Below are 15,756 nucleotides of genomic sequence, written 5' to 3'. Positions count from 1 at the left end.
GCCCCACAACAAACCACACAAAAATCCTTTCTCTGACAAACTCTGCTGTGTTCCTCAGTGCAGCAAGAGGGGCTGAAGTCAACAGCGATGTCACAACTCAGGCAGGGGAGGACAAAAGGTGGCAAACTCTTCCCATGGCATCAGCCACAGAGCAGGAACAGCAGAGAAGTGCTGCCTCCTGGAGAGCAACAGCTCTTCCAGCTAAAAAACATCTTGGAAACGCTGAAATAAACGTCTCCTGAGTAACTCTGCACTTCTAAAGGGGATGGGTTTGGTTTCAGCCCAGGCTCTGGAGCGTGGCTGCCCCTTGGTCGCCCACAGCAGCATCCCCAGGCTCATCCTGGCTGAGGGACCAGGGCTGGGAGGGAGCCTGAGCAGCTGGGACAGAGGCTGGGCTTGGAAAAGTGGAGCAGCTGGATTTACTTCCTTCCTTAGGAGTGGAAAAAAAAAAAATCCTAAGATTTAAATCCCATTCAGACGTGTCAGAGAGAGGCAGACAGCAGAGGTGCAGTAAGTCAAGGCACGGGATGGAGTTAAACATCTTTAAAAAGTTAAACCCAGGAGAACATCTCCTGGGTGCCCAAATCTTCTCCTCCCCTCCTTGCAAAAGGAAAAACAACAAGCCTAACATGAAGAGAGGGAGATGCCAGGTGCCAGCCAGTGAAATCTCAGTCTCCTCCCTGCCCACCTCCTTGGCAGAGCCCTGATGTCGGGAGATCCACGTGGAAAGCAGAACTCCGGGGTGTGGGTGGCTGCTCTGGGCACTTCTCCTGGCAGGAGCAGCCCATCCGTGAGCCACGGCAGCCACCTGCTGGTACCTGCTTGCCCACATCCCTGCCTGCAGTGCCCAGACACGCATCCCTGCCTGCCTAAAGCACCTGCAGAATTCTCCCTGCCTGTGTCCCAGCCCAGCACCACCCCTGCCCGCACCCCCAGCATCATCCACAGCAACCAGGGCAGCTCAGGGCATGGTGAGGGTCGTGCTGCTGTGTCCATCCCATGGGATGGCACTGCCCCTGGCCTCCAGTGGGTCCCCAGCCTTCGCCAGAGGGTGCTGGGGGACAGGGGAACAGGGCACAGGGGGAAACACCTGAATGCAGGGAGTTCCTGTTTTATTTAGTTTATTTTTTTTTTTAATTTACTTTTTAACTCTAGCCCTGGCAGGCAGGTAATCCAAGAGGAGAGGCTGATCTGCTCAGACAGGGTCAGGGTGCTGGTGCTTGCCCCCAGCTCCCCATCAGTTGCCTCATTCCCCCCCAGGGACCCACAGAGGGGTGGGTGCTGGTGAGGAGCCCCCCCCTCTCTTCCCAAAGCAAGGCTCAGCCTGCTGTCCCTCTTCAGCACTATTTTGGGTCAAAGCACACCTTATTTTGACTCTAATTGATAACTGTGTTTTATAGATGACGATATCAGAGCTGCCAGTTTTCACTACATTTATCCAGCCACTGCTGAGTCCTTTCCTCTGTCCCTGGCCTCAGTGAAGGGGATGAGATGGGCCACGTTGGCCTGAGCTGGAACTCACAGCAAGAGCAGCTTTTTGGCTCAAAATACAGCCAAAATGTGCCCCTCTCTCCCAGGAATCAGCAGCTCTGCTGGCCACATCCCACCAGCCAGAGGGTGATTCTCAGGGCTGACAAGGCAGAGACCTGGTGTCCTCCTGCCCTGGGTGAGCGAGGTGTCAGAGCCTTCCTGGGGTTTGCTCCTGGTTCTCCCCAGGGACTGAGCCCCCTTTCCCAGCCACAGTCTCCCTCACAGCCCCGGGCTCATGAATTCAAATCTCCATGAGACAGTCTGAGCAGGGGCACAGGAGAGCGTCAGGCATCCATGTGTCAAAGGATAAAGGCTTTATTTATTAAAACAATAACTCTTTTTTTTCTCTGTGAGGCAGAACACCTGCAGGGTTGTGCGTGCTGTGACGTGGGTCACCGAGTGCTGGGGCTGCAGCTGATCCCAGCTCCCAGTGACACTGATGAAATACATGGAATATTTCCCACTGTGGCTCCAAGACTCAGGGGTGAAGGGGTCTCTGCTCCACAGCCCCGTTGGATGCCACCTCCAGGTCGTGTTCCTCTGCATCCCTGGTGAGGTCTACAAACACCTGCAATGGGACACGGTGGAGAGCACCCCATCATTGCCATGGACTGGCTCTATTTGTGCTGGTCACAGGTTATTTCTTCCTTTTTCACAGGCAGTTCCCAGCCTGGAGCTCCTGCATCAGCCTACCTGGTGCAAAGTGTTCAGTGACAAGCTGTACTCCTCAAGCTTGAAATTCCGTTTAGCTGCGGAGGGATGGAGAAAGCATCCTTAAAAACCAAATCCACATAAACCATTTGAAAGTGATTTCCTTATTTAACTGATGGCTTCCTTTTACCTGCTTCTAGCTGCGAGAAAGACCTGGACAGAGGTAGTGCATCTGCCGCTGGAATCTTGTAGGTGAGCATGGAAGAAGTCCTGAAAAAGTAATAAAAAAGAAGATTTTTTCATTTGTGAGTCAGCATTGCAGTTTGGGGAGGGTTTGTAGGATAACTGTGCTCCAGGTAAATCACTGAGCAAGGTCAGTAGGAGGAAGAGAGCATCCCAAGCCAAATCCAGGCTGTGGGCAGCCCATGGACACTGACCTTTCCTGCCGAGCTGCGTGGGGGAAGAGTTTCAGGATTTCGGTGTGGAGAGCATCGCTTTGCCCCGTGTCTGTCATTTTGAGTTCTAGGTGGTAACTTGTGCCAAACTTACTTTTGAGATCCTCAAGGGAACCGATGTACCTGCAGAGGGGAGAAAACATTGCTGAAACCACCATAACCAGCAAATAAATCAATGGCTTGAGGGGAGCTGAGGAGTAGCTGTACGTCCTCTTATTCATCAGCTCTTCATACCGTGCTACCTCACAAAACTGATTGTTACACACGTGGGAGCATCCAAACCAGTATTTGCCATTAGATTAAGAATTGGAAAAAAACAAACTAACCCCAAATAACCCCAAACTAATCCAAAACTAACCCAAACTAACCCCAAACTAACCCCAACTAACCACAACTAACCCAAACTAACCCAAACTAACCCCAACTAACCCCAACTAACCCCAAACTAACTGCAACTAACCCCAAACTAACCCCAAACTAACCCAAACTAACCCCAACTAACCCCAAACTAACTGCAACTAACCCCAAACTAACCCCAAACTAACCCCAACTAACCACAACTAACCCCAACTAACCCCAAACTAACCCCAAACTAACTGCAACTAACCCCAAACTAACGCCAAACTAACTGCAACTAACCCCAAACTAACCCCAACTAACCCCAAATAACCCCAACTAACCCAAACTACCCCCAAACTAACCCAAACTAAGCCCAAACTAACCACAACTAACCCCAAACTAACCCAAACTAACCCCAACTAACCACAACTAACCCCAACTAACCCAAGCTAACCCCAAACTAACCCCAACTAACCACAACTAACCCCAACTAACTCAAACTAACCCCAAACTAACCGCAATTAACCCCAAACTAACCCCAAACTAACCCCAAACTAACCCCAAACTAACTGCAACTAACCCCAAACTAACCCCAAACTAACTGCAACTAACCCCAAACTAACCCCAAATAACCCCAAATAACCCCAACTAACCACAACTACCCCCAAACAACCCCAAATAACCCCAACTAACCCAAACTACCCCCAAACTAACCCAAACTAAGCCCAAACTAACCGCAACTAACCCCAAACTAACCCCAACCCCCAGACTAAACCCCCAGCTCGCGGTGCCCACCGGAGCCGGCCGGACACCAGGATGGCCACGCGGTCACACATCGCCGCCGCCTCCTCCAGGGACTGCGTGCAGAGGATGGCTGCCCTCTCCTTGCTCTTCATGGAGGCCTCAATCATCTTCCTGGGAACAGAGGGATCACAGTCACTTCCTGGGAACAGCCACAGAAAATCTCCTGGTCTGCCAGTTCCCAGTTTCTTTTTCTACCTCTGCCAAGGTCGGGATTGAAGCACTAGAGATGGTATTTTGTGTTCAGGCTTGGATGTTTATTATTTCTTATCCATATTACAAGTTCTACAGCTTGTTCTACTAACAAGCTACAAAGTGGCTAACTATCTTTCTATACAAGGTCTTTTAAGGCCAAACTGTCCAATTAAGAAATGACACCTAAATTATTTTCACTTTTAACCCAATAACTGATCACTCGAAGTCTGCAATGTGGACTTTTCTGTCCAACTACAAAGTACCACCCAAACCCATGGAGAAGGAGGAAGAAGAAGGTGAAGAAGAAGGAGCAGCCTCTACCCTAAAACCTCCATCTTGCTCTATATCTATTACTATATTCTAAAACCTTAAACTCCAAGTTTTCCACCCTGTGATATCACACACTTCTAATCAAACCACACACCCATAATCCCACTGCTATCAATCAATTTTGGAAGCCTTCTCCATGGCCTCAGGTCAAATATAGTATTTTCTTGCGGATCTGTGCCCTTCGACACAGAAAGTTTAAAATTCTCAGCATAAAGGACTCCAACACTGGTCTATGTCTCCCTCCCTAGAAACAACTTATTAAAGTTATTAAAAAGCAGAGAACTATTTAAAAGATTTCAGTTTTCTTGTTTAAAGATGACCTGGATGCCACTGCTGTGCTGTAATTTGTCGTGTCAGCATCCCTCCAAATTTTGCACTGGTGATAAAACGCTAAAGCAAACACCAGCCCTGAATGATTAAAGGGAAGAGTTCCTACAATTTTTTTCTCTTGCTCTGAAAAAAACAGGAATTTGTGTCTTTTGTACCAAATGCATGGATTCAGCTGGTGCCTACTGAGATTTTTTGGGGTGTATTAATGACCTTTATGGGGTCATTCTTTGGGGTGTATTAATGACCTTTATGGGGTCATTCTTTGGGGGGTATTAATGACCTTTATGAGGTCATTTTTTGGGGTGTATTAATGACCTTTATGGGGTCATTTTTTGGGTGTATTAATGACCATTATGTTACAGGGCTTGCTGCCAGCTGAGTGAGGAGCTCAGCAAGCTCTCCCCATCCCCTGGGCATTAGGAAAAAGGGAAAAGACAGATCTACACTGTCACCTCTGCCTGCCCAAGAGTTCCTGCAATGGGGAGGGTGAGGCCCATCCTGTTAAACCCGTCCCACATTCCCATTTCTGCCAGGCCAGGGCTGCTCACCACATGCGGCGCTGTCCTTTGGGGTCCACGCTCACGGAGGGCTCATCCCAAAGCATCAGCGCTGGGCCTCCCAGGATGCTCAGAGCGAATGACAGCTGGAATGGGAACAACATCAGGTCAGGGCTCCTTTATTTACCTGCAAAACTGGTGCACCTTAATACCTGTGAATTTTTCAAAGCTGAAGCTCTTGATTGCAAAGTACAAAAGGAACAGGGATTAAAAAAAAATAAAAATCCCACTTCAGGTGTTCTCAGTTAACGTTTTAATCTCTCAAAATAAGATTTCTCCAGACCTCCTGAGCCTGCCCAAGATGTGAAAGTGGTTTTCCATCCCATTTACTGGCAGATGTAGGTGGTGGGGCGTGAAGAGGTGATGGTAAATCCAATTTGTGGTTAGCACTTATTAAACACACAGTGCAGAGGAATGGGAAAAGAGGGTGAGGAGGAGGGAGGGAATCCTGTCAGGATGGATTCAAAAGGTATTGATGAAAATGAATGATGCCAGGAAACCACTCAGCTGAAGGTTTCCTCTGCACCACGTCCAAGAAGGAGCGAGAAGGGTTTGGTTAAGTAGGGAGGACAAATCCAACACGTACCTTTCTGGCTTCTCCAGCAGATAAACTTCTTGCTGGGGTCTTGAAATGCTTCAGGAGATCCAAGGTCCTTCCTATGCTGTGGGCAATGGAAAGGGAAAAGCCCCAAATGACCATCTTGGTGTGCAACCTCTGCGGTCAGGGGGGCTGAGGAACCAGACACTGGCATGTTTGGGTTGATATCCATCACCTTGGGTTACCTGGGGATTCTGCTTCTAACTTGGATGTTAAATGGAAGAATTTTTGCAGAAATTCAAGGCAGGAAGTGTAGCTAATGGGAGAAGTGAGTTACTCATGGAACTAGCCATGAACTGAGACAAGTTTGATTTTTTTTTTTCTGAATTTTCTCAGGTAAACTTGGGCTACAGTCTTCATAGGCAAGGGACTGAGAACAGTATAAAATAGCAGAGCTTATCAGGAGAAGCCACCTCTCTAAGGTGAGAGGCATTAAAGATGTTGTCTCTTAACCACACGAGCCAGTTTCCCCACCCTATAAAATCACAGAGTGATTGGGCTGGTGTAGGAATCAGAAAAACAGAAACTTCCATAGACACTGAGGGATTTGATCTACAGCCTTAGAAGAAAGTTAGATTGATGTAAAAATACAATACACAGATATTAAGCAGAAAAATCATAAACTTGTATTTTTATAGTTGTAGATGAGAATTTGCCTTAAGTAAGTGAGAAACTTTATTAGTAAGAGGGTGAAGGGTTTATAATGTAAGGGTGTGGTTGAACAGAGTAGCTAGGAGTTTAGAAGTTGCAACACAAGCAGATGTGTGCAAGAGACAGAAGCCATTGGACAAAAGCGGAAGTAAGGGTGGTAGGTTAGAAAAGTAAAATAAACCCTGTGGCAACTGTCTATTGGGTTAGAAAAGTTCTATATTGCCTTGTAACGAAGAACTTGTGACTGCTCTTGAGCTATGGCCAACTGCTTGCTCCTGTAAAAACTCACAGCCTCTGAGATGGATCTTTATCTGAGCAATAAATTGTTCTTAGCTTGAAAATTGTCCCCTCCCTTCATTTCTAGGGGTGACAGTGATAGGCTGGAAGACTCCCTACCTCTGGAGGGAGGGAGAACCAACAGATGAGATAATTTGGCTTCCTACCAGCTGATGGCAAGAGCAGCATCTTCTTCCCTCATTCCCCTGATGGCAGTGAAGGCCTCCAGGTGCTGCAGCACCGTCAGGTGTGGCCAGAGCGGGTCCTGCTGTGGGCACCAGCCCAGGGCCCCCGGGCACGGGGGGGCTTCATCCCGGCCCCTGAGCAGCACCTGCACAGACACAGCTCTGCAGTTGTGGGGTCACACAGTCACAGGGTGCTTTGGCTGGGGGGTACCTTAGAGCTCATCCCCTCCCACCCCTACAACGGGCAGGGACATCTTCCACCAGCCCAGGTTGCCCCAAGCCCTATCCAGCTGGCCAAGGCAAGCAGTTGTGTGGTCAGTAGCCACTTGTGAGTGGTCACTGTGTGGCTCCACGAGCAGGGTGATCCTGTTCCATCTGCCTTTTCACTTTGGGTAATATTACCGACACCAGCCAGTCTTTTCCTAGTAATACTTTCCTATTTCCAACCTTCAGTCCCAAATCTGTAAGAGCAATGGCATTTCCCCTCCCCCAGCACATGCCATTAATCATTCTGCATGTAATTAATGATGGATTGTTACTGGCCCAACGCTGCTCACATGCGTTTTCAATTTCCTGGTTTTGCAAGGCTGTTTATGGAGAGTGTTATTTTTGGGTTTTTTTAGATGTCAACAATTCTTACAAGGCTTTAGACATTTCACAATGGGTTTCCAATGCCAGCTGAAGATTTCCTGTTGCTCAAACTCTTAAATCTGTAACACTGACTTTGATGAATGCTAGAACTTATGCTTGGCATAAATCAACAATTTTTCTCAGCTCTGTAAAGATCCAGGACACATAAATTTTACATAAACATCCATAAATCCCCTGATTGTAGGAAGATTTTGCTGGCTTGCCTTATCACATCCTTAATTTTCAAAGGCATCAAGGTCATCTCTGCAGCTGCTCCAAGAAGCCACCTACCTCCCCAGCAGTCACTGCTACACCTCCAGAAATCATGTTCAGAGTTGTGCTTTTCCCAGCTCCGTTGGGTCCTAACAGACCTAAGACTTCTCCTGGAAAAAAATATACAACAACTGTTAATAATATTTATTGGTAATATGACTTCTCCCCTGTATTCTATGTAATATTTAAAAGTACAGTAGGAGAAAGGGTTGTTTTATCCCCATAAATAAAAACTTTGCATGCAGGAGTCTCATGCATGTCAGGTCTCAATGCCCACAAGAAAATTCTAACAAAAATACTGCCTCCAAATGAGGCCTTCCCTTTAGATTTTAGTCAGTTATATTATGGGGAGTGCAGAAAAGTACTTGAACCTTTTTTAACACCAAAAGAGAGATTTTTGACAGCAAGTTTCCTCTTCTTCTTAAAGATGGAAGTGTCAGTCCTGACTTCGTATTCCTTGCGCAAACAGTTGACAACAACCAAGTCCTGTGAAGAGACAGAGAGGGAAATAAAAATTCTCCTCCCACCCCATGAGACAGCTGATCTGTTCTTACCATTAAGCAGGATTTGAAAAAGAGAAAAATTCTACATTAAAAAGCCATGAAACAGAGGGAAAAAAAAACCCAAAACAGGAAAATATGCAGGATGGGAATAAAAATAATGGGGCCAGCTAAAGTCCTTGTGGTGCCAGGGTGACCGTGGGCTGGACGGTGAGATCACATCAGAAGATCTGAGTGCATGAGCTAAGAAAGCAGAGGCAGATGAGAGAATGAAAACGATGGATGTGGCAGCAGTTCTCTGGCACAGACTGTCCCAGGCATTTTCCCAGGGAAGGCTGTGAGAAGATCAGAGAAAGAATAAGAAAAAATTCTTATCTCCACTTGTTGCACCTGCTGTTGTGCACATGTGGAACGTGTTGTGGAGATTTGTTTACCAAAGGGTGGTTTCTTAATTGGACACTGGATGGTGTTTGGATGGATTGACCAATTCGGTCAAAGCTGTATTGGACTGGCTGGAAGGGTTACTGAGTTTGTTAATTAGTATAATATAGTATAGGATGATATAATAAAGCAATTGATCAGCCTTCTGCAATCATGGAGTCAATGCTAATTATTACACGTCTGGGGGCCTGCGGGGACAGATGGAGAATGGAAAGCAAAGCAGTGCAGAGGGCTGGGTTTGGCTTCACCTCCTCCTGCTGCAGCGAGGCCAGCGCGCTCCGCACCCTGTCCCGCTCCGCCTGCACCTCGGGGGGCTCCTCTCCAGCCTGCTCCTTGTTCTGCTGGGGGACCTCTCTCCTCTGCTGGATCCTACAAGTGCAGGAGTGTCAGACTAAGCCCTTTTCTGACCCAGAGATGGGGTAACTGAGAGGCCTTTTAAAAACTTTTATTCCATTTTCAGTCTCATGAGAAGGGTGAGACAATACAGATGTTATAATTCACAACATCACAATCAGAAGCCAACTATTTCCTAATTACAATACACTATAAGCATTTCTTAACCTATCAACTTTGACCACACTGCATTATAAATGTCTTAACATCATGTCTAATCATCTAAAATTACCCCTCGTGAATCCTACTACAATGCATCTTTCATAATTCTATTTCTCTAAAGTATCTAGTCTTGTTTGCAAAACCATCTTTTAAAACACATTTCTACTTCAGTTTCTTTCTCAACAATGTCTATCCTATTCTATAACATTTCAAAGTCAATATTTCTTATCTCAAAGTTTAAACACAGATATGAGCCTATGTGAGCCTTCTGTAAAATTTTCTAAATTTTCTACAAATCCTTTTCCCACAGACGAGGAGAGATGCTTTCACTCGGAATCACTTCCAAAAAAAGGTTTGCATTTATAAGTTTTTTCCCCAGTATAATTAGAGAGGACATAAATACATCTTTATATCTAGAAATAAGTATAATAGTTCTCAAATTTATCTCCCAGTGCACAGACTGGGGCCTGAACTACCCACCACAGTGGCAGGAAGGAAATAAATAAAATTGCCTCAAAGCATCAAATCACCTATTTTTTTTTTAATTTAATACTTTTTTGCCAGCTGAGGTTGAAGCTGGTGACACAAACATTAGAAAAACCTGTGAAATGGCACCTTCCAGGCTCATATTTTGCCAGATAAGTGTTTTTGATAAGCCCCAAACCTCTGGGGCAGTGAAATGTGTTAACTGAGGGTCACACTTTTAGTGCTGCCACGTTTTAAATTTATTGCAGGGCAAAGTGTGATCCCTTAAATTTATTTTGTTGGCAGCGCCAATGAAACCCAAAATTTATTTGCCCTCGAGGAGCTCAGAGGCTTGGAGTTGGAAGGGACACACAAGGATCACTGAGCTGTTCCCCCGGTGGTGTTTGCTCAAGTATTTATTCCTGGGGAGGAAAAGCTAAAATTCACTGGCACGGCTGAGAAAATGAAGGCCAGCTTTAGCTTTTCCTTCATCTTTAATTATTGACTGGTTCCCTGCTCCAGCCATGCCAATCATCTGGTCAAGGAGAATTAAAATACACACGGCAGGTTTGCAAACCAATTTGGGCATTTAAGCCCCACACTTGGTAATGTTTGGTAATTAAATACTTCTTATAAATCTTCTCCCATGTGACTCAGGTCCCTTGTTGTTGGTGACAGTTAAGCAGGGAGCACTTAGACAACCTCAACCTGATGAAGATTTAGGGAAAGTCTCCATCCTATTTGGAGCAATACTGATGAAACATAAACTTTAAGGGATTTAAAGATTTTAGAGGAGCTAAGATTTTAGTTAGAGATAAGCCTTACTAGAGTTGATTAAAATAAATGAGTAGGCCTTGATGAAGTTAAGAGTTAGTAGTTAACTAAGAATTGATTGCTTGTCAATACAATGTTTAGTTAGCTGGGTTTATAATGAGGAATATAGAAACTGACAAACAGCTTTTAGGAACATAAGACAATTGTGGGCCTCCTCTGTTCTGAAACCAATTGAAGACAAGGAATGGGAGTTCTACCAAGGTTCATTTCTCATATTTGCATTGAAAAGGCAGAAAGGTCAGAATGAGGAAGACTTCATTTACTTCCTCATTTTGGGACCCCTCCCCATGGAAGGGACCACCGACCCATTTCAAGGAACAAACTACGCATGCTTAACAGCTTTGGGAATGATTAGCATACAAAGTGAGGAATGGGATGGACCAAAATGATGAATATGTATTTGTATTTTGGGTATTCAATCCTTGTGTGGATAAAAGGACTCTGTAATCATCTGAAAGGTGCAGTGTGTATTTGGGAGCTATCCCGCACGCTGCCCGGCGCCGCAATAAACATACACTTTCTAACTTTAAACTGTTAGAGAGTTTTTGTCTGTCACAGTTGGATATCGGTACTAGATCAATATCCATATTTCTCTAATAAATCACTGACACCTTTGAAAAAGAGCTATTTTTTTTCTATTTCAATTTGGAACTATTATTTACCCCCTGTAGAGAAATGTCTTGAAATCTTAGCTATGAACCTTAAAAAAAAAAGCTGAAATCACAATTTTTAGCCTCTCAAGAACATAGAATAAAATTAAAAATACTAGTTTTGCCCACGTGCTGACAAACATTTTTCACATAACACGTTTTTCCCTCCTGCTGTCAGGAGGCCGTGCAGCTCCAAGCCCACCCTGGGATAGCTGTGGCTCACCAGGAATCCCTGGGACACACCTGAAGATGGGATCAAATCCTGGGACTGCTTCTCCATATCTCATCTCCAAACAGCGCAGGAGGAAAGCAAAAATCACACAGTGGATGTACGGCTGAAAACCAGACACTCATCAGGTTTGTGTGGAGACGAGGTAACAACACACCCCGTTAATTTTAATGATAAAGGGATGCAGTAACCTATCTTATTAATTTCAGCTGTTGAAAAGGTCTGCAGGGGCAAGGAGCTAAACTGATGCTTTGCAGACATTCCTCTCTGATATGCAGATCATTTGCAAAAGCCTTGATTTCTCACAGAAGCTCTAGCCCAGATAATCCACCTGCACCCCAACAGACATCCCGTGGGATGGGTGATCCTCTCATCCTTTTGTAGAAGCAGCACTGGCATGATCAGCTTATTAATAATATCTCTGCCTTCTACATGAGCTCCACTTAAGCCCCTGCCCCATTTTTGCAGCATCCAAGGGCCACATCAGGCACAAGCCCAGGATTTCTTGGAATTTACTTCCCCTGCCAACACTTAATGGGAAATTTTGACTACAAATCCCATCCTGTTTTTTTATGGGGAGAGTTTACAAGCCCAGTGCAAGCCCACTGCATCAGTGACAGTCATCCCTGCCCAAGCAACCATCTCCAAGTCCCTCCTTACTGCAAAGACAGGCAGGTAGACGTAATTCCATGTCTCAAAAATGGTGTAATCATGGTACACGAGGAAATTCTGGAAGAAAAGGAGATCAGTCAATTAGAAAACTCCTCAGCACCGTGTGTCTCAGGGCAGGGTCAGAGCGAGTGTGGCAGGTAAGGATGTTTATCTTTTCTTCAGGATGGGATAAAGGAGCTTTGATTTGTCTTTTGTTTTTGGTTCTTATTGCCTCGATGGATTGTGGCTTCCTTGGCTACAGAAGTTCAGAGGCCTCAAATCAGTCAGGTTAAGTTGACCTTTTCCATCACTGCTTCTCTCTTCCCAAGCTTTGGCCTTCTCCCAGCTCTCTTCCTCCTGCCTGGTTTTCCCACTCCACCACTTTCCCCTCCTATGCCACCCTTGCTGCCAAAATACAGCCACTGTAGCAGCTCTCAGTGACTAAACAAACCAAAAACATCCCAATCAAACCAAAGATTAACAGGTCAAATCTTGGCCTCTTCTCTCACTTAACAGCCTGGAACTTCTCTTCTGTTTTCTTTTCCCACACTCTCCTTTTGACTAGGAATTTGGGAAGTGCCTCTTGCTTTGCCAGTTTGCACCATTAGGATAATTATTGAGTTTAGTAGGATGTGTTTTGCTTACTAGTCCAGAGAACATGATCCAGCCCACAGGTGGAAACACAGGAATCAGCATACAGATGTAGTAAAGTACTTCATGATGGTCACTGTTCATAAAAGCAGCATAATTCACCTGGAATAAAGCAGAAAAACTATTTCCAATATTGATGTATTGGTGCTAAAACACCAGGATATTTGTCAGTGATTCAGGTTGTTCTGCTGAATATTGATATAAATTGAAATTTATTGATGCAAATTTGAAATAAAGCCCCAAGTGGCAAGGTGTGTAAATCAAACATTTCAGAGTGAAGGTGCTCCTCACTTACCAAAATGAAGGTTAAAGACCAAATGAAACGATTGCTTCGCCCCATGCGAAATTTGAAGGCCATTAAATAAACGAAGAGGACAAGAGATATTCCATAACCAAAGATGCAAATGAGCTGGGGAGAGAGAGAGACATCAGTGACAAGGAGGTGCCTGTGGATATATGACAACCTGCCCAGAGAAACCCATTGCAAATCACAGAATCACAGAATCACAGAATAATGAGGTTGGAAGAGACTTCCAAGATCATCAAGTCCAACCTGTGCCCTCAACCAGACTATAGCACCGAGTGCCATGTCCAGTCTTTTTTTAAACACATCCAGAGATGGTGATTCCACCGCCTCCCTGGGAAGACAATTCCAGTACTTTAGTATCCTTTTGGTGAATTTTTTTTCCCTAATATCCAACTTTTACCTTCCCTGAAGCCAAATCCTGTTGTGCCATGAGGGAAGGGAGTTATTCCCATTCACCCATCTTGCCCAGAGCTCACCAGGGTCAGCACAGCGCGGGTGTCCAAGGGGCAGATGCGGGTGAAGAGCACCAGGAGCCCGAACATGAGGCATATCAGGCTCCAGAAGAAGGGGATGTCCACCAGAGCCTGCCCACACCAGTAGGCCGAGGGGAAGAGCCCCGCAAGCCGCAGCTGGGAACGAGCCTGGAGCTGCAAAAATGACAAAAATGAGAAAAGGGAGAGTCTAAAACATCATTCCTGCTCCTTCTCTATTCCCTTGCTCCTCCCTCCCTCTCCTTTCCAATTCTTAATTCAACCATTTTTTAAAACCACGTCATTCCTAAGAGGAAGAAGAATTAAATTATTCAGATCTCAAAAGCTTTATTAACATCCACATCATTGTGAGCCCCAGCTGGTTCCCTGGGATGCAGAGAAGTGCACTTGGGTGCTAATCTGACTGATTTTCCTCTATCATCCTACCTAGAAACCACAGAATCATGGAATGATTTGGGTTGGAAGGGACCTTAAAGATCATCTCTGCCATGGGCAGGGACACCTTCCACTATCCCAGGCTGTTCCAAGCCCTGTCCAGCCTGGCCTTGGGCACTTCCAGGGATCCAGGGGCAGCCACAGCTTCTCTGGGCACCCTGTGCCTCCCCACTGGCACTCTCCAGACAATTCTGCATTGCATTCACTCCTTAGGTTCTTTACCTTGTAATCCTCCACGCTGCTCATTGCAAAGAGAGGAGGCAAACCAGCAGCCAAAACCAGCAGGTAGGTGAATAAGCCGAAAAAAATGTAGTTCTTCACATCTGGGTTTTCTCCCTGTGGGGAGAAATTCAGCCATCCATGAGTGATGCTGCCCAGGGAAAATCTGGCTGGCTCGATGCTCGTGAGATGGTTGAACACACCAGTGAGCAAGAGCACAAATGGTAAGTCAGTGGTGTTTAAGAACAGAAAACAAGGCAAAAAGAATAAAATAATGACATTTAGCGTCCTAGAATTTGCAGAAATAATTTGGATTATTGTAAATTGTTGAGGATGGAGACCAACTTTTTATTGCTGAGGAAAGGTGGGGTTTGCAAAGATCACTGTTGCATTCCCACCATGCTCATCAGCATGGCCTGGCTGGAAAGGACCTTTTAGATCATCTCATTCCACCCCTGCCATGGACAAGGACACCTTCCACTATTCCAGGTGGCTCCAAGCCCCATCCAACCTGGCCCTGGAAACTTCCAGGGATTCAGGGGCAGCCACAGCTTCCCTGGGCAGCTGTGCCAGGGCCTGCCCACCCTCCCAGGGAACAATTTCCTCCTAACATCCAATCTAAACCAGTCTGGCTCAGTGGGAAGGCATTCCCCTTTGGCCCTGTCACTCCAGGCCCTTGTAAACAGTCTCTCTCCATCTTTCCATCAGGGACTGGAAGGGCACAATTAGACCACCCTGAAACTTCTCCAAGAACAATCCCAATTCCCTCCAAACAGCACAAATTTCTTACGGTACCAAAACCCCACAGAACCCTTGGACGCCGCAGGAGAAAATCACCATTAAACACCCCCAGGAACCACCAGCAGTGGGACCACTGCCCTCAGCCCTTGGAACCTGCTCCCCCAGCCCCCCAAGCTGTGCAGTCCTCATCCCTTCAGCTGTCCCAGCTGATTCTGGCCCAGCAGGGCAGGGCCCTCACCGTGTAGAAGAGCTCGCTCCAGACGCGGAAGCGCGCGGTGGAATTGAAGAGCCTCAGGAAGGTGTTGCTGAGGATGTTTACGAGCACAGGGAAGCAGTTGACGGGTTCTGGGCTGCACATGACCGTGAACTGGCGGCTCTGAAGATGTCACAGAATCACAGAATAATGAGGTTGGAAGAGACCTCCAAGATCACCAAGTCCAACCTGTGCCCTCACACCTCAACCAGACTATAGCACAAAGTGCCATGTCCAGTCTTTCCTTAAACACATCCAGAGATGGTGATTCCACCACCTCCCTGGGAAGACAATTCCAGAACTTTGTTATCCTTTTGGTGAATTTTTTTTCCCTAATATCCAACCTGTACCTTCCCTGATGCAGCTTGAGGCTGTGTCCTCTTGTTCTGTCAGTGCTGCCCGGTGGAAGAGACCAACCCCACCTGTCTGCACCTCCCTTCAGGGAGTTGTGGAGAGCAATGAGGTCACCCCTGAGCCTCCTCTTCTCCAGGCTGAACAACCCCAGCTCCTCCAAACGTTCCTCACAGGGTTTG

At 46.2% G+C, this 15,756-nt stretch overlaps 1 protein-coding gene across 1 annotated transcript in view; it reads right to left on the bottom strand.

Moving 5' to 3' along the window:
* Positions 1–1,825: 1,825 nt before the first annotated feature.
* LOC128797720 (ATP-binding cassette sub-family A member 9-like) overlaps positions 1,826–15,756 on the bottom strand; it is a 31,205-nt gene continuing 17,274 nt past the window's right edge. Inside the window, exons 22-39 of the mRNA XM_053960518.1 lie at positions 15,209–15,346; positions 14,233–14,346; positions 13,561–13,731; positions 13,073–13,186; positions 12,772–12,879; positions 12,136–12,204; positions 11,490–11,581; positions 8,991–9,111; positions 8,173–8,287; positions 7,820–7,911; positions 6,881–7,044; positions 5,775–5,850; positions 5,180–5,274; positions 3,771–3,890; positions 2,619–2,759; positions 2,372–2,451; positions 2,224–2,279; positions 1,826–2,098 (exon numbers count right to left, since the gene is read on the bottom strand). Of these exons, the coding sequence (XP_053816493.1) occupies positions 2,009–2,098; positions 2,224–2,279; positions 2,372–2,451; positions 2,619–2,759; positions 3,771–3,890; positions 5,180–5,274; positions 5,775–5,850; positions 6,881–7,044; positions 7,820–7,911; positions 8,173–8,287; positions 8,991–9,111; positions 11,490–11,581; positions 12,136–12,204; positions 12,772–12,879; positions 13,073–13,186; positions 13,561–13,731; positions 14,233–14,346; positions 15,209–15,346 (1,956 nt within the window). The 3' untranslated portion in view covers positions 1,826–2,008. The remainder of the gene's footprint in view (positions 2,099–2,223; positions 2,280–2,371; positions 2,452–2,618; positions 2,760–3,770; positions 3,891–5,179; positions 5,275–5,774; positions 5,851–6,880; positions 7,045–7,819; positions 7,912–8,172; positions 8,288–8,990; positions 9,112–11,489; positions 11,582–12,135; positions 12,205–12,771; positions 12,880–13,072; positions 13,187–13,560; positions 13,732–14,232; positions 14,347–15,208; positions 15,347–15,756) is intronic.

The sequence above is a fragment of the Vidua chalybeata genome, chromosome 19 (assembly GCF_026979565.1).
Source record: "Vidua chalybeata isolate OUT-0048 chromosome 19, bVidCha1 merged haplotype, whole genome shotgun sequence".
NCBI classification, from domain to species: Eukaryota; Metazoa; Chordata; class Aves; order Passeriformes; family Viduidae; genus Vidua; species Vidua chalybeata.
The sequence above is the reverse complement of the archived record's forward strand: the minus strand, read 5'-3'. Positions and strand labels throughout refer to the sequence as shown.